Below are 19,204 nucleotides of genomic sequence, written 5' to 3'. Positions count from 1 at the left end.
AAGTTGTCAAGTGATGAATCTGAAAACGCATCACACGGTATGGTTGACATATATAAATGTTGATACCAAATTACAGAAAGGGTGGATGTGTAGTTCCTGAGAAAAATGTGACGAAAGTTTTGTGGGACGGACTGACTGACGGACGGACTGATGGACGGACGGACTGACAGACAGAGGTAAAACAGTATACCCCCCCTTTTTTAAAGCGGGGGTATAATTATCCTGCTGTTAACACCACAGCTATTGGATTAGCATCTTGACATTTCACATTTTGTGGCACAGCCAAACACATATTGATACAGAATAGTGAATGTAAGTCAAATAAATGTGCTCAAATAAAACAAACAATAAAACATCAGTATTCATTTTGTGCCTTTTGTAGAGATCTGTGATGAAGATGCAGTGATATTTCTGGTACTTGTTGTTGTAGCTAGTGTTCTGAAATACCAGAAAAAATATGCATCAGTCAATTTTAAAATATTACAAATATTTTGCTTAGAATGCAACAAAGGGCTACAAATGCTTTAATTTGGCCCTAAAAATGAACTTTGCAATGTCATATGTAAAAATCCATATATTTTAATTTCAGTCAATTTTAAAATATTACAAATATTTTGCTTAGAATGCAACAAAGGGCTACAAATGCTTTAATTTGGCCCTAAAAATGAACTTTGCAATGTCATATGTAAAACTCCATATATTTTAATTTCAAATAAAAAACAAACTTAAAGTGGTACCTAGCACTTTCACTAAAATTAATTTGGTTCGTTTAATTTTCATAAAATTTTGACAAAGTATTTACTTTGAGCCTTTAACAAAAATATAAAAATTTCAAAAAATTTGAACCAACCAATTTATCAGAAAATTAAACTGGTTATATAGCATAAAATATATGACCAATGTCGTTTAAACTTAAAGTCTTAAAATTGAACCATAAAGTTAGATACAATGATGATTTTCATCCTAAGTGTGTACAATTATGACTTCATAACGACATTATAAGTGTTCTAATGATTCAGAATTACTGTAGGCTTTTACAACTCTATTAAGTTACAAAAAGAAGCATTCAATACTTATAATTACATTTTTTAGCTAGGATCATGAAACCACGCTTTTTTTCAAGTTGATATTTAATTTACCTGTGCACTTTATTGTGGAACCTCATGTCATCATGAATGATAAATTTTATTGTGTAATGAAGTTGATTATGGCATAACGTGAGATTGCAGTTAGCCAATCAGAATAACGTATTTTAATGAAACATACATCTAATGTAATTATTTTAGATTGATTTTAAAAAAAACAAGATTTATATGATGTTTATGCTTCATTTTACACTCCCAACTAGAATACTGGACTCTGTTGAAATTACTCAAAAACTTTACTTACTTTGCTGACGAAACTATTGGTTTCTTTTTATTGAAGCTCGCCTGATTCTGAGAAGTTTGTGCAGGAGGCTTTCTTAAAAATAAATACAAAACATATCAAGACTTGTAATTTCTTTGTAGAAAATAATTGTATATGATTATTGTAATACACACAAAAAAAACCAACTGTACATAATTTATAATAATATTTATCCAATAACTCAATTTGGTTGAAATAATACATGTATAAATTGGGGAAATGCAACACACTAGACAAAATTTAAAATATCTTCTCTAAAGAAAGCTTTATCACAGAAAATTTATTCTTAATAACTGCTAACAATTTTTTATTTTTAAAGTCAATTTTTATGTGTTCATTGAATCTGTTCCTTCTATTTATAATGAAAGTTCATATTTAAGTGGGAACTGTGTTCACCCAAGATTTGCTGGGGTTCATGTTGTTCAATTGTTTATTTCACTCTCTGTTTCTTACGGCTACTAATCTACACACGTAGAACAATCGGTTTTGCAATGAAAACCGTGAGTTTTTTCTGGTTGTGCTTGAGTGGGAGTTATTGTCACCGCTTTTAAAGGTACGTACATTTCTAAATCACAATTTTCTTATTCAACTGATCAGATGATTAAAAAATTGAAGAATGCTATGCTGTTGCTGTGGTGAATACTTTTAAGAAGAGGCACATGTATCATTTATTGTTTTGCATGGAGTAAAGTTCCTACAAAATCAAATGTCCCACGAGTGATTGTTGAAAAAAGTGACATTTAAATTTTGAGATGGTTCTATTTACAGACCTGAAAGTCCTTCGTTTTCAGTTTGTAGCCTGAATTTGTTTTCTCTCAATTGATTTATGACTTTTGAACAGGGGTATACTACTGTTGCCTTTATTTATACATACATACAATACTAAATATCTTAATTAAATTGTATAAAAAAAAATATATCACCCATTTATTACCATACCCTGATCTATAAAAAAAAAACTCTCTTATAAACGACTTACTTTTTATCAGTTTTTCCTTTGTTGAAGACTTTATTAACATCTAAATTGAGTACAGGCATTTTATTCTGTCCTTCAGATCCATTACCCATCAACAATTCTCTGTCAAGTTCCAGTCTTGTAGGTGCATAAATATTAAACCATTGCTGAAATACAAGAAAATTAATGAGATTCTTCAACTTGCTTTTTATTTCAGGTTAAAATTTTTAAATGATGCTCTGTGAAAACTTATGTGAAAATGCTAAAATGTATGTGGAACCCACCAAAAGCACTTAAGGGGCTCACAGATCTAAATCAATTTTTTTTTAAATATATCATTTAGCTTTTTTTTTTATCTATAAATAAACTTTATCTTATACTTAATGGAAAATCAAAATAAAAATATTGGGTCACTGTTCATTTAAGCTCACAATCTGCCTTTGAAAGAAGCATGCATTTTTGTAAAGGTACTTTTTTTCTGTTGAACTAATAGGAGAAAAAAAGGTAAAATCGAAATAAAAAAAGAACTTATTACAGAAATCGCTTAAATTTTACAATAGTTTTGTTTAAGTACAGTTCATTTGAATAAAATATTAAAAAATATACGTCACTGATGAGTTAAAAAAGTTATTTCAATTTTTATGCCAAAAAATGTATTTTTTTTTCACTAAAGGGAGATAATTTGGAGCTTTTTCAATGATCTATACATTTAAAAAGTCATTTGGGGCCAAAACAAATTGATTTTTTGGTTGATTTTTGTACAATATCATAAAGCAACAACTAATAGTTTGAAAAATAAAATTTGTAATGAAAAAACAAATGTTTCAATTTTTGCTGATTATTTTGTACCTCCTTAAAAATCATTCAGACTCTCTCATTTCTCAATTTTTTCCTTAAATGTTATCATGTTTGTATATCTAAGTCTTTTTCCATCAAGGAATATGACCATGATAGAAGATTTTAGCAGACTCTGTACTCAACTTCACATATGGTATGTCTTTAATTGACAATTGTATGTTGAACTTGGACCACTTTTTACTTAAATGAATAATGTAATGGGAAACACACAACAACAAAAATTCCCTTGGAAACTACACATATTCAACTAGTATTTATGAAAAGTTTCCCAGGGAAATAAAAAGTAAGATGGTATTCATGGTGCAAAACTTTCCGATATTTTACACCAGAAATTTTATAGTTTCTTAGGGAAATGATTTTTATATGGTTTCTCTGGGAAATAAATTGATGACAGTTTTAGTCAACTGCATGAGTACTTTACATTTTGATCTAAATCTGGACAGAAGTGACAAAAAGCTTTATACTATATTACGATTCACATATGTACCGTATAGCGCCTTATTTTCGCGGGTGTAAAATTTTGAAATTTTGACAGAATAAAGTTTTTTATTAAATTTACACCCCGCGAAAATAAACCACTATACTGTATGACATACCTGAGCTTGTTGACTAAGTCCAATGTCAGTAATTCCATACTGCCACTGCGGAAGTCCTAAATGCATCAACATTAACCTGAAGTATGCCATGAATGATTCTGCAAGGAAGTGCCACCTTAATGATCTGTCTAAAAACCACACTTCAGTCTTGGGATCATTTCCTCCTAAAAATGTTTGCAGAAATACATACTGTTATTATGTTAGAGTGATATAAAGCGAAAATATCTAGAAACTATAATTTGTACTCGTGTCTTTCTACATACTGTAAACCGGGAAATTTTCGCGCAGTCTTTATTTCGCGATTTACTAACACATTCCAAATTCGCGCTGTTTTGAATTCGCAATTTCACAGTGGCCTGTATAAATAATTTCGTAAATGATTTCAAAAGTGACAAGCTTTCATGTATCTTAAATCAAGTGATAAAATCAATCAGAAATCTTTTGCTTTCGGTTCATTAATGTAAAAGTAGATTAAAAGTTTGTCATGTTTCAATGCTTGTAAAAACACATACACAATAATAGAAAAGTAGATCTAATCATTTTGTGCTAATTAAGAATGAATTAAAATAAAAGGTGTCTGGATTAATGCTAATTAATTGATCTTTGATCTGACTAATCTGTGTAGTAGATTCAACGAGGTGATACTTTTATTACTGGTGTCATTAACATAATTGTATTTACAAGTCACAATTTGTAAAAGTTAATGTAATAAAAAGAATTTTCCTTGATATTTTGGCGGTCATTTTATTTTCGCGTTTCAATTCTTACCGCGAAAATAGCGAAAATAAAACGACCGCGAAAATTTCCCTGTTTACAGTATGTAGACATACATTGGTAGGGGATAATTAAAATATATGAAATAGAAGTCATTCAAAATTTAAATGATGTGCGATTCAGTAATGTTAAGTCATTCATCTGTCTACTGATCCCAGTTCTAGTGCAAATATTAAATACCAGTAGACTATGTGAATAAATAACAGGTAACCCTTAAAGTCTTCATATATGCCCTACATGTAAATTTCAAAGAATCATCATTATTCACCCAATCGATACTCCTTGTTACATATTAATCGAAAAAAGCCTTTTCTACAAAAAGTTCAAATAAAAAAATTGTGTCACAAATGTATTTTTTTCATCACAACACTTTTTATCATTTCCTGAAAATTCAAAATTAAGTTTTAGTGTATGATTCATAATCATCAGTGCTTACAAATTATTTAACAAATTATCTAAAACTAAAAAAAAACAACAACATCACTCTTGTCCATTTCATCTGGTACAATTAAATGTAAATGAGAAAATAAAAATTACATAAATGTATAAATAATCTATAAAAAAAAGCTTGAATAAATTCATGTAAAAAAATAAACTGCTTAAATATTTAAGATACTTAAACTTATATTTATTGTCAATATTGAAATGCAATAAATTTATATAAGATAATAAGAATGACAACAACTCAGACTAAATCTACAGTGACTTATAGACTAGTCTACAGGCAAATCACACACACAAACAGAAGACTGCAAAAAGGCTTTAAAGCATAGAAATGCCTTTCAAAAATCTTAACATTAAGAATTGAATTTATTTCAAAGTATATGAAAGAACAGCATTGACATAGAACCAACATAAATGATCAGTATTGCATTTTAAAGCACCTCAGATAAATTATGATGTTGTGATCGATTTAACACTGTCACTTGGTGACCCTGTATGGGGTCAATAGATTCCATATGTGTTTCTTGAGGTCACATTTACGGTACTATTAATGGTGATGCCATCAATTATGTTATTGTACTTCATGACTTATTTTTAAATATAACTAGCAGGAAAAGTCCCAAGTACAATAAATTCGTTTATACTGTTCCTCACTGACCCACTACAGACTCAAAAAGGAATTACAGACTGAGATCATTTTTCAGGATGACCTACATTGGACAGATGTATGACCAGTGTCCCCATTTAACTTGATTGCAGCAAAAGCATTTATTTTATACCCTCTTATTTATTTGAAACATAAAAAAAAAAATTGTAAGCCACCTTGCATAAATATCAAATTTTGGTATGCCTAAAAAAACAACTGTTTTTTAATACTGTTAAATACTACATATGGTATCACATAACAGTATAAGTAAGTAAGTTAAACTTTATTTTGATTCTGCATATTGACAAACATTTGAAATTTTCAACGAATATAAATATGGTATCACTATGTAGCCAAAATCAACTCACTGAACATAAAACATGATGAACTGGTATTATAATCTACAAATTAAATGTTTGCCTTTACCAGAAATATTAATGAAACTGTTACCATATTCCTTACACCTTCCCATAATTCTAAATCACACCACATTCTCACATAAACTTTCTACCTTTCAATATATATGTACAGGGTAATACCTCTATGTATCATTAATAGCTTATGACCGTGCTAAATATTATCCTATAATATGATCCTATTTCATAAAATTTATATCATTATGAGCGAAATTTTTGTAATAATAAATTGCTTTATTTTTTATATTTTATATTTTTTTTACTGTAAACTAAGAAAAAATCACACATTTTTGTTTTACAGCCGATTACATTGAGTGTGAAGCCAAAGGTAATATCTTTGGTTAGCTTGCTTGTTAGTTGAACCCTGAATCATTGTTAGGTCAGGTAAACTACCCTCCTTTAAAATGACTAGTCAGGCAGATAACCAATCTATCTGTCTGTTGGACTAGGCTACATCGAAAGGAGGGTATTATACCTGGCCTAATAATGATTTCATGGTTCAGCTAACAAACAAGCTAACCAAAGATATTACCTTTGGCTACACACTCAATGGAATCGGCTGTAATTATGTTACCTGGATATGCTTAGGAGAAAAAATAAAAGGTAGCAGATAATCACCCAAAATAATTATATTCAAATAAATGGTATTATTAAATAAAATTTGAAATAAAACATGAAGACATCTTAAACAATTATAGCTATTATTCCTGGATAAATTTTGAAATACTTAAAAAATTGTATTTTTTTTCGGACTTAAAAAAAAAAGAAGAATTTTCGTGTATTCAATCAGATACCCCTGACAAAAGTTGTTGGTACATAATTTGTTGTATAATACCAGATGAAGGTTTCTATGTATACAGTAATTTAACTCTCGATTGAAATAAAAAAAAAAGCATAAAAGAGTCTAATTCACCTTTTCAGAATCTAGAGGACTATGGGTAATTATACACCAAAATGAAAATAACATTACGTCATTGGTTGAATTTATATTGTTTATCATGTTTTAAACCAATCACAATGTTTTTGTGTACGCTTTTGGAAATATCACCCAGAATGCTTTAGATTCTGAAACGGCGAATTGAATCAATATATGACCTTTCTAATAAAAAAATCATATTACAGGATAAATTAAACATGCTCATTTCTCCTTTTCCTGTGAAAACATATCAGCACGTGGGAAAGCTTTTACATAGGTAAGGGAGATAATTAGTGGTGAAGTGTGTACGTTAGTTTCCTACCAAATCTGATCAACTCAGATGTGTGTTTTCCATCAAACAATTCCTGAGAATCTATGTATCCTATTAAAGGGAAATAACTTAGTAATTAAAACTACATACAACAGTAATTTCCATCATCACTATTAAAGGGAAATACAACAGTAATATTAAAACTATGTATCCTATTTAAGGGAAATAACTTAGTAATTAAAACTACATACAACAGTAATTTCCATCACACTATTAAAGGGAAATAACTTAGTAATTAAAACTAACGTGACGGTACCCAAATTGCACCTATTTTGACAGTTTTTTTAACTACGTTTTTTTATGATCAAGACAAAAATTTCTATTTTGTGTTTATTTTGTAGCTGTATCCTTCTTTATAATATAGGTACACCAATTTGATTTTCAATCCATATGGAATCATAGAAAAATTGGTCTGAACTAACCTCCAAACCATCAATGATTATGTAATTAGGAGTACCCAAATTGCATCCATGCTTAAATTCACATCGTCAAAAGTCGAATAACAGAGCTTTTGTTCAATTTTTTCAAATTTTGAACAATTGGATATTTGTCCATGCTTACTCTTCCTTTTTTAAGAAATGGACACTTGAAACATATTGTATTTGGTAATTTTAAAAAGATGGCGTTTTGATGACGTCGCATGGCGACGTTTCGGTTCATTTTGCTTTTTCAGTAAACACTTCATCTGTTGATAAATACTGTGAACGTTTTGTGTATATCTAAATAAGTTTACCTATGTTGAAAGACATGCATAGTATCAAATCATAAAAATACAAATTGTTTAGTCTCTAGGAAATCTTGTAAGATTTTAGCTGCTATTTTTGCTAAATAGGTGCAATTTGGGTACTCGGTGCAAATTGGGTACCGTTACGTTACATACAACAGTAATTTCCATCACACTATTAAAACTAATTGATCATTTTATGATAATTTCAGTGCACATGTTTCCGGGGTGACGAAATAGTCTTATCATATTTGAATTCAGAATGACAGAACTAATCCTATTTGCCAGTTACAGTGGATCAGGACTATTTCGACTGCGCATAATTTCAAGCATGGATTACAATGCACACGAAACGTGTGTGTGTCATAAATTCAATATTATTTTTTTTAATATTTTGATTGATTAAACATGTTAAATCATTGTAGTTATGTCACTTAAAGAATATTATCGTTATTATATGTATCTGTGAAAGGCTCAAAATGACATTTCACCAATTTTCACCGTTTTCCCGGCAAAATTTGGGTTTTAAGGCAAAATAATTTTTTTCCTTATGGATGATCTATGTTTTTTATTAGCTCATTCTTTGAAACTATATTTCAGCTTTCTATATTACAGTTTTGAAGCAAGTGTCTAGAACGTTTTTTTGATATTCCGATAAAAATATGTCAGCACCTCTATTTTCCCTATCATTTCATTGAAAAATGGTCCCTTTTACATACCCGTTTAAAAGTAAAATTTTGAGCTTAAATGTTCGTGACCCCCTATTTTTTAAAGATCTATTTGATTTACTTTCTAAAAAGAATAAAATAACAAAAAATATGCGCTTTTGTTAAACTTAGAATAGGCCCAAGCCACCTTAATATTGGGTTAAAGCAAAGATTTTTTCTTACATTTTCCATCCTTGATGGCTTGTTTAGAGATTATATTGCTTTTTGATTAAACTGAAATACCATATAGCGGAGATATATAAGAGAATACCTTACATCCAATACCCTAACATTGTTGTTACCTACAGGCAATTGAAAAAATTCTATGTCGATTTGAGTACCGAAAATTTGTTTTATCAAAAAATAAAAAAAAAAATAAAAAATATCACAATTTAATTAAATACAAAGTATATTGCATATCTTTAGACAGAACTCTATCACAAAAAAATGAAATCCACTTGAATGCTATTATCACTGAGTCATGACTTTGTAAATTTTTAGAGTTATCATTCTCCAGAAATAATTATAAACAATAATATTGAGTACAATTCCTCCATGTGAGTTGTTTTGGGGGAGTGGGAAAAATGTAACGGAGGTGTGAAAATCAAAACATTAATGATAATAACATGACTGATATTTCACTTTAAAAAAAAAAATTATTCTTCACAAATATAAAAATTGTCTTAGTGAAATTTTCTGATGTTATGATAATTAAAGTACTTTAACAGTAATTGTTACAAATGCAAAATGCTAAATAATTAATATTTTTCTTTGGTAAAACAAGAGAAAGGAAATAAAAACATTGACTTATCTCCCTTTGTTTATAAAATGACTTATCACAGATTTTTTTGTGTAATTTTTCATTTGTTCTGTAAGATACAATAAATCTCCATGTGTACATCACTGAATCATTATCATTTAGGAAGTAAGTTCTAACATTAATCTTTTAATATGTTTGGTATGTATTTTACTGGCAAAACTTTTTTTTCTTCTTTTTTTTTGCTTTTTTATACATTCTGTCATGTTGATTATTTGCTAAAAAAGGTTCTACAGTATAGATTGATTAATGGTTGCTTAATGTACAGTGACAAATATTTCATGCATATTCAGAAGGATTACAGATTAGAAGATAAGTTCAACTAGAGCCAATTAATACATCAATTGTAAATAGAACATTACTCCATTAAGCTAGGAGTATGAATGTTACTTGTCAAACAGAATTATGAGCACATTATTATTAGAGTTGATAATTCAATTTTCTCTAATTTTTTGCACTATTTTCACATTTCTTGTTTGGTGTGAGAAAAAATATTTTTCCTCACTAGTGAAAAATCTGTTCTCGATGAATGATTGGTCGAAATTTAATTGTGATGTTAAATTTTCTTGGTTTCTTATGAATTTTCCTATTGTGACATCATGAAAAAAGTTCAAACGTTTGAAAAAGAAGGATAAAAATCATCAGAGAAACAGATTCCACCAATACAACTCATGTATTACGACATTTCTCCACTCTCGAAAGTTAAATTTTAATTATTTAAAAAGCTCGGCAAGCCTCACGCTTTAAATATTAAAATTTAACTGTCTCGAGTGGAGAAATGTTGTAATACACTTGTTGCAGTTGTGGAATCTATATAATCATTACATCAGATGATGATGATGGATGGTTGTGTATGAACATCCAGCAACAAATTGATATGCATATTCAGGATGAGAACATGTAAATGAAATATGAATTTGTACGAATTTGTATGAATTTGTACCTGCTTTGTACTAGACAGACACACTGAGGTTTAATTTTTAACAACCTAGTTCATAAGGTAACAGTCATTAGGAAGACATTTCACCTTACATTGACACATTATTCTGACTCTCAGCCAACCATTTTTTGCTCTTACTCCTTAATGCCACATGCTAAGAATGGTGCAGCAACAAATATGAATTTTAAAGTCTTAAGTTTAAACTGGCTGGGGTTCAAACCCTAGACCTCCCACACCTTAGGTGAAGGGACTACAAAGAGACCACTCTGGCGGTAAGATATGTATGAGAAAATTAAAATAAATGATGAAAGTATCTGTTATAGCCTTTAAATAAAATATGAATATTAAAACATAGTTCATCACATTCTTTAATCTACATCTCCACTTGTATAATTAAATATTTATTAAAATCAACATTCTATAAGAGGCAACATTGCCTTATAAATAATAATAACATTTCCGTTTTCAAATTAAAAAAATATACTCTAATGAACGAAGTAATTCATTGTATTGTAATTTACTAAATTTGTCATAATTGTACCTGTTTTGTTTTCTCTGAAAACTAAACAAACTCTCCCATACCCATCACATGGATCCATTTCATATATCTTACATCTGCTGTCAAATGATGGTTTCTCTATACCTAGAAAATAGCATATCAAAGATCATTATTTATTGAGAACCAATGCATGTTATGAATTTATTCTATAAACCAACTGATAATTTGAATTAAAACATATCTTTATTGCTGCATTAACAAGAAGAAAATGAATTTGAATGATTTTACACTAGTAATTTTTGGGGCCCTTTATAGCTTGCTGTTTAGTGGGGGCCTAGGCTCCAAGTTGAAGACTGTACCTTGACCTATAATGGTTTACTTTTATAAGTTGTTACTTGGATGGAGAGTTGTCTCGTTGGCACTCATACCACATCTTCCTATATCTATAAACTCTTAAAATAGAGATATGGTTTTCATACTAGAGATGTAATGCAGAAAACAAACCATTTCACTAAACAGAAAGGGTAATAAGTGTCTTGCTGGGAGGTGTGATCCTTTGCTCTGTGTTGAAGGCTATACTCAGACTTTTGAGATGAATTACAGAAATATATAATTCCCTATTCTTTTTTATAAGATGTGTGGGTAAAGAGAAAATCCTTTAAATCATCATTTCAAAATTTTCATGTATGATAAATCTAATTTTTACCATAGGACATGGGTTTGTCAACTGAAACCAAATTTTGACCTTGATCGTCGGCCATGGAAGTTTTACATACATTATGACATACCCTCTGTTGTTGGTTATTAACATATGAACTTTTAAACTTTGAAATTGTAAAGGGGACACAACTTATGGATGGATGGACAAATGGACAAACAGACTGATCACTTTAGGGTGACCCGTCACTATTGGTTGGCTTTAATTATCTATAAATATTATTTATCTGCATGGCTTTATTAACGAAATGCCACCTGTACGTGAAAATCATCAAACCTGTAGCTTCGTCTTCATTATCAGAGTCTGCCTCTAGGTCCAGCAATGTAGGATTAACATGACTGGATGCCACATTACCAGCAATACGGGTCAACTGACTTACTCTGTTGATGTACAGCTTCCCAACTGGAGTAGGACCATCTAAAAAACAATCATCATATTGCAATAATTAATGAGATTTATGTTTCTATAATGAAGGGATTCCTCAATTTGATTCATGTAAATATCATCTTAACATGAAATAGATGATTAAGCAATGGAAAATATTGACTCTCTGACACATCATTTACTGATGAAACACCTGCATGAATCAACTTCAGCAGTCTTTACTAGTCTAAGATCATTTACCATAACCTAGCAGTTGAGGCAATAACCAACTGTGTAAATTTTTTATATAATTTGTAAACTTCTGTTATGTTCAAAAAAGAAAGAAATTGCATGTTTTCATTTTTTTTGTATACAAGTTTACTTTTATTATGATACACTACTTGATGTCCCTGATTTTGTAAAATTAATATTTTCACACACTACCTTTGAAATTTGTAATTTCTTTTATAAAATATAAAAAATAGTTTACATTTTCAAGTTTAAACTCAATGCTTGTTTTCTAAAATAAAATTATAAATAGTTCACAGATTAATGTATTTAATGCACAAAAATGTAGATTTGATTTGATTAAACATGTTTATGAGTAAGGCATGGCTATATATATGATTTGTAATATTAATGTGTGATCCCACCTACAAATACAGCCAACAAATGTTGACTCAGAAACAAACTTGGATTTTTTGACAGAATTAGGTACTTGAAAATTGACAAAACTAATGACATTGATTTTGTGGATACATGATTTAACTACCATGAAGATTTAACACAAATGTGTACAGTTAAATTGTGCATACTAGTATTAACATATGACACAAGTAGTAGTGAGTATTGAGAACAGCATATCGAAGATTTAAGCATGGCTACCTCCTAGTTGGTGAGGTGGTGACTAAGGAAAGAATTGGACAATAGTTTCAATCTGTCCCAAAACACCTTCTCAAAGTTTTATAAATACAAGAGGGGGGCAGGACCTTTTTCGGGACGTTGGGGTCAGGTGTTTTTAAGCTCAGGATTTCGGGTTTGATCCTTACAGGATTTGGATACTCCTTTTTCAAATTTCGGGATGTCGGTATTCAAATTTCGGGACCTCAGGATTTCATGTTTTTAAGCCTGGGATTTCGGGGTTCAGGACCCCTCCTACCCCCCTAATACAAGTCTATTCAACAGATTCCACAACAATCTGTGACATGCCATAGGGAAGACCAAATAGAAACTTTTTTTCATAGTACATGAATTGAATAGTGGTTCCTTTGGTTGTGTTTTGTCAAGTGCATGCATGCTTATACAAATGTGGTTGCATGTGTCTTGAATTGACTCTGTATCCCTTATAATCTCCTATTGGTGGACACTCTTAATAAAATTGTTTTCTGCAACCATTACATTTAATACACTCTTTTCTAATTAGTATTCCTTGATCAATGTAGGTATACATAATTAAGTTGTATCAAATTTGATACAAGTGCAATCATGCATGAATAAAAAAAAATTACTAAGATAAAACATTAAGTGAACATAAAAACTAGAGGCTCTCAAGAGCCTGTGTCGCTCACCTTGGTCTATGTGCATATTAAACAATGGACACAGATAAATTCATGACAAAATTGTGTTTTGGTGATCATGATGTGTTTGTAGATCTTACTTTACTGGACATTCTTCTTGCTACAGTTATCTCTATCTATAATGAACTTGGCCCAGTAATTACAGTGGAAAATATATTCTAAAAATTTACAGAAATTTATGAAAATTTTTAAAAAATGACTATAAAGGGCAATAACTCCTGAAGGGGTAAACTGTAAATTTTGGTCATGTTGACTTATTTGTAGATCTTACTTTGCTGAACATTATTGCTGTTTACAGTTTATCACTATCAATTATAATATTCAAGATAATAACCAAAAACTGCAAAATTTCCTTAAAATTACTAATTCTGGGGCAGCAACCCAACAACAGGTTGTCTGTTTTGTCTGAAAATTTTATGGCAGATAGATCTTGACCTGCTTAACAATTCATCCCTGTCAGATTTGCTCTAAATACTTTGGTTTCAGAGATATAAGCCAAAAACTTCATTTCACCCCTATGTACTATTTTTAGCCATGGCGGCCATCTTGGTTGGTTGGCAGGGTCACGCCACACATTTTTAAAACTAGATACCCAAATGATGATTATGGCCAAGTTTGGATAAATTTGGCCCAGTAGTTTCAGAGGAGAAGATTTTAGTAAAAGATAACTAAGATTTACGAAAAATGGTTAAAAATTGTCTATAAAGGGCAATAACTCCTTAAGGGGTCAACTGACAATTTTGGTCCTGTCGTCTTATTTGTAGATCTTACTCTGTTGAACATTATTGCTGTTTACAGTTTATCTCTATCTATAATAATATTCAAGATAATAACCAAAAACTGCAAAATTTCCTTAAAATTACTAATTCAGGGGCAGCAAACCAACAATGGGTTGTCCGATTTGTCTGAAAATTTCAGGGCAGATAGATCTTGACCTAATAGATTATGTTACCCCATGTCAGATTTGCTCTAAATTCTTTGGTTTTAGAGTTATAAGCCAAAATCTACATTTTACCACTATGTTCTATTTTTAGCCACAGCGGCCATTTTGGTTGGTTGGCAGGGTCACGCCACACATTTTTTAAACTAGATACCCTAATGATGATTGTGGCCAAGTTTGGATTAATTTGGCCCAGTAGTTTCAGAGATTTTTGTAAAAGATAACTAAGATTTACGAAAAATGGTTAAAAATTGACTATAAAGGGCAATAACTCCTAAAGTGGTCAAGTGACCATTTCGGACCTGTTGACTTATTTGTAAATCTTACTTTGCTGAACATTGTTGCTGTTTACAGTTTATCTCTATCTATAATAATATTCAAGATAATAACCAAAAACAGTAAAAGTTCCTTAAAATTACCAATTTAGGGGCAGCAACCCAACAACGGATTGTCGGATTCATCTGAAAATTTCAGGGCAGATAGATCTTGACCTGATAAACAATTTTACTGCGTCAGATTTGCTCTAAATGCTTTGGTTTTTGAGTTATAAGCCAAAAACTGCATTTTACCCCTATGTTCTATTTTTAGCCATGGCGACCATCTTGGTTGGTTGGCCGGGTCACCGGACACATTTTTTAAAACTAGATACCCCAATGATGATTGTAGTCAAGTTTGGTTTAATTTGGCCTAGTAGTTTCAGAGGAGAAGATTTTTGTAAAAGTTAACGACGACGGACGACGCCAGACGCCAAGTGATGAGAAAAGCTCACTTGGCCTTTTAGGCCAGGTGAACTAATGACACAGCTAGCTTACAGAGCCCTGATAATCTCAGTTCTACAGGGTGTCTATATATCTCTGGTCCTATAATAATGAAAAAATCTCATTGTTTAAAGTTAATGAAACACAGTAACCCATTTGAATATATATCATTTTTATAAATAGACAAACTATCTTCCTTAACTTTGGCAGTTGTTTTTTTCATATATGTCACCATTAAATTAATCCATGAATTTTTTAATCAAAATTGGAGTTTACTTTTAGCTATTAGTACAATAGGTTTTCAGCAAATCAAAATACTTTTACATATTTAAGAAATATATTATAAAAGTTTAGAAATAAAGACCTGAGAGCTTATTTTTTTAATTGAATTATATTTATTCTATATTTGCAATTAATCTTTTCTTTTTTGTATGTGTGCAATCAATATATTTAAGGAGATGAGTTATGGTTGCCAATGAGACAATTATCCACCGAAGTTCAAATAAGGTGGATGTACATTTGTAGGCAATTTATCTAGGCAACTATAAGGCCTTCAACAATGAGAAAACCCTATACCAGAAAGTTGGTTATAAATGGTCCTGACATGAAAAATGTGATTTATATAAGGGTGCTTGCAGTTTCATTATCATCCATTCTTGGGTGTACACATGTGTTTGTTGTCTCATTATTTATACTGTGGAAATGTGCATCTCAATTGTGAATACACATGTATTCTTTTTAATCATTTTGACATTTTTTAAATATAATTTAACATTGTACTTAGAGGCTATTATTTCAACTTGGGATTAATTTTATTCATGGAATTTGCATAATTTCTTGTGCTTGAAATTTTTAACAAATTCCATGATTATTCTGTATTATAATGTTTTGAGCGGTGCATAACACTTTCCATATAATGTATTTAGTATAGATAGTGTTGTGCGCTGCACAGCACATTTTATTGAAAATGTGTTATCTTCTTTGTAATAGAAAGTGTTGTACGCAGCACAGAACACCAAATACAGAATAAACCTGGAATGAATTAAAAAAAATTAAACAGAAGAAATGCAAATTCCATAATTAAAAATAATTCCAAGTTGAAATAATAGCCTGTAACTTACTGTCCATTTTCACATTCCATGTCAATTTGAAGCCATCAGTTGTCAAATAAAAGTTCTTGAAATCTTCTGGCAGGAAGCAACCATTTCTCTATAAATAATTAAAATGAATTAAAGATAACAAACTGAAAATCTTGATGAATCTTCAAGTCGTTGATTATCGGTTTCTATTTTAAAATTGTTTCTTGAAAAAATTTAGTTGACTGCATACACCTGTAGGTCTTGGCAGGTATTTGCATGTTTGTAACTCACTGTACATTATTGATTATTACAACAACTGATTTTTATAGTTCTTATGTTGTGCTATATATATAGAATATGCATGAATACCCTGCCACATCCAGTCTGTGTATTTTGTTAGATGTCTTTCTGCTTTTTATTGATCTGACGACTTCAGTCATTTTCAACTGATTTTTATAGTTTCTTACATTGTATATTGTGCTCTAACACCACTGTCCCAGGTTAGGGGACGGTTGAGCACTCACAAACATTTTTAACACATCACATTCATTATGTGCCTCATAGGCGGATCCAGGGGGGGCCCTGGGGGGCCCGGGCCCCCCCTTTCGTGGGAAAAAATTGGTTGATTATATAGGGAATCATTGAAGCATGACTGGAGCGGGCCCCCTCTTAGGTCAGTCAGCGGGCCCCTCCTAAGAAAAGTTCTGGATCCGCCACTGTGCCTGTCCTAATATACAAGTCAGGAGAATGTACTTAGTTCAGTGATTGTTGATAGTTCATGTCTGTCATATTTGTTTTTGGTAAATGATTATGTTATGAATAAGGCTGTTAGCTTTCTCAGTTTAATTGTCTCATATTTTTCGTGTCCTCACCATCTATTTTTTTACTTATAAGTAACATGTTCAGACTTTTTTAGGGAACTAATTGTTAAAATCAGAACTTTATAATCTATTTTAAATTCATTTCCTTCTTTTTTACATTTGAGGAACTATTTGACAATTTCTATAGACATCTAACCAAATGTACTATAGAAGACTATATAAAATATCAATCTCTAAATGTCTTTTGTGTTTTGTGTTGTTGGTTTGCTGTCTTATTGATGTTTAAGTTAATCCGCATTTCCTTTTACTTGTTGAATTTTCAAAACCACAGTGAAGACAAGTGACCAGCAAATGATAGATAATGAAATAAAATTTTAGAATTGTTGCTTTACTGAAAATTCAACATGTTCAAAAAAATCTACCTGTTCCCACATTAAAACAGCATGACGATCTGCTGGGGATCTTTGATCCATCTCAATTTTACATACACCAGTCTTTTTTTCTAAAAAGAAAATGATACTACATGTATAGCAATAAGGACATCCTGAAATGTTGTGTTATCAATAACTGACTGCCTACATGAGTTCAAGCAATTATGAATGTTTCCCATTTGAAACAAAATAAAAATAAGAAAAACAGATTATCTAACTTTTACAGATTATGTTTGAGTCATATTGAGTAGTGTTTTCACAATATGTCCCCAATAACAGGAAGTAAATCAACTAAACAAAAAATTAGTATACATTTGTAATCATGCTAATGAACTCAAAACTGTTTATTTTTTTCCAGTCCGAGATTACTCTAACGTCCAAAGGCTGTTTTGCCAGACAAGTCAGTAATGGGGGTCTCATTGGGGGGTTCTGATCCTGGATTCTGCTTTCTGTTTTGTCAGATTGCTGTACCCTGCTTACACTATGTACGTAAGCAATTCTCAGTATTTTGTCATTTCGAGTGTCCCTCTAGACTTCATTTCCCGTTTTCACTGCACAATAAGTTAAATTTCATGTGAATGGGGTCATAGTCTGTATTAATTTTTTTTTTAAATCGAATATATTGATAAAAGAAACGGAAATACCATTATGTTTCCGATATTGGTTTCAGTTGTGACGTTATTCAACTTATGACACCATATTCAATGTAAACAAAGAAACGCTGTTCTCCGATAACGTTTTTTCATATCAAACAATTATTAAAAATTATTGGCCAATTCGGGTGTTGAATTCCTTCCTATTGGCTATATTTGTTGATATGTTGATAAATATACATTTTATTCAAAGTCTCATGCAAACAAGACCGGAAAAGGAAGTAGATCTGAAAAAAAAAGTTAACGATTTTGAGTTCATTAGTAGAATGAAAAATTCATAAATTTTCACTATTTTTTTATTTATTGATTTTTCTACCGTAATTGGGGACTTCAGCCCCATATCAATGCAACTCTCCTCAAACTAATCAGCTATATTTGTGATCAAGGATCACTAAGAAACAACTTGCTATTATATTTGTTGTTTTAGGTTTAAGTTAAAACTTAAAACTAGAAAGTAAAACTCTACCTGAAGATCACATTTTTTGTTTAAATCTATTTATAAAATTCTTAACATTATGACCAAAAAAACATGCAATGGATATAGAAACAAGTGCCTGTTTCTGTGATTCGAAGTGTATTATGTATACCTAGATTTCTTATGACGCCTATGTTTAATTGTTCTAACAAGTTTCTTGTTTTTGCTAGCTCTTCTAAGTTGTCCATTTTAATGGTAAGGAAGAATTGATGCACAGATTAAAAGGTCATCTATCTATCATGTTGTCATTTTTCATTCCAAAATAATTTTTTTATTGTTTTGATTTGCTCAATGTCAATTAACATCTTGCCTTTATGTTAAACGACCTAATTATAAATGATATCATAAAACGCAACAGA

The 19,204-nt window shown here is 30.6% G+C and overlaps 1 protein-coding gene across 2 annotated transcripts; it reads right to left on the bottom strand.

The window, feature by feature from the left end:
* Window positions 1-276: 276 nt before the first annotated feature.
* Window positions 277-19,140, bottom strand: LOC139520096 (tubulin polyglutamylase complex subunit 2-like). Of its 2 annotated transcripts, XM_071312529.1 has the most exons (10): window positions 18,958-19,140; window positions 17,709-17,788; window positions 16,508-16,595; window positions 12,025-12,165; window positions 11,073-11,174; window positions 7,335-7,394; window positions 3,817-3,980; window positions 2,387-2,529; window positions 1,390-1,461; window positions 277-438 (listed from the first exon to the last, which is right to left on the bottom strand). In XM_071312529.1, exons 1-10 carry the CDS (start codon window positions 19,031-19,033, stop codon window positions 363-365), a joined length of 1,002 nt encoding a protein of 333 aa, XP_071168630.1. In that variant the 5' UTR covers window positions 19,034-19,140; the 3' UTR covers window positions 277-362. The 2 variants fall into 2 exon arrangements, with proteins under 2 accessions (XP_071168630.1, XP_071168631.1); XM_071312530.1 differs by lacking the exon at window positions 7,335-7,394 and having other exon boundaries at window positions 18,958-19,139.
* Between the last annotated feature and the right edge of the window lie 64 nt (window positions 19,141-19,204).

The sequence above is a fragment of the Mytilus edulis genome, chromosome 4 (genome assembly GCF_963676685.1).
Source record: "Mytilus edulis chromosome 4, xbMytEdul2.2, whole genome shotgun sequence".
Lineage (NCBI taxonomy): Eukaryota > Metazoa > Mollusca > Bivalvia > Mytilida > Mytilidae > Mytilus > Mytilus edulis.
This window is presented reverse-complemented; position numbering and strand designations above follow the sequence as displayed.

Coding starts and splice junctions, on each gene's coding strand:
- LOC139520096 (XM_071312529.1), bottom strand. CDS start 19,033: ATGGACAACTTAGAAGAGCTAGCAAAAACAAGAAACTTGTTAGAACAA. Junction 17,789..18,957: donor AGGCGTCATAAGAAATCTAG/GTATACATAATA, acceptor TTTTCTTTTTAG/AAAAAAAGACTGGTGTATGT. Junction 439..1,389: donor CCAATAGTTTCGTCAGCAAA/GTAAGTAAAGTT, acceptor CTGGTATTTCAG/AACACTAGCTACAACAACAA.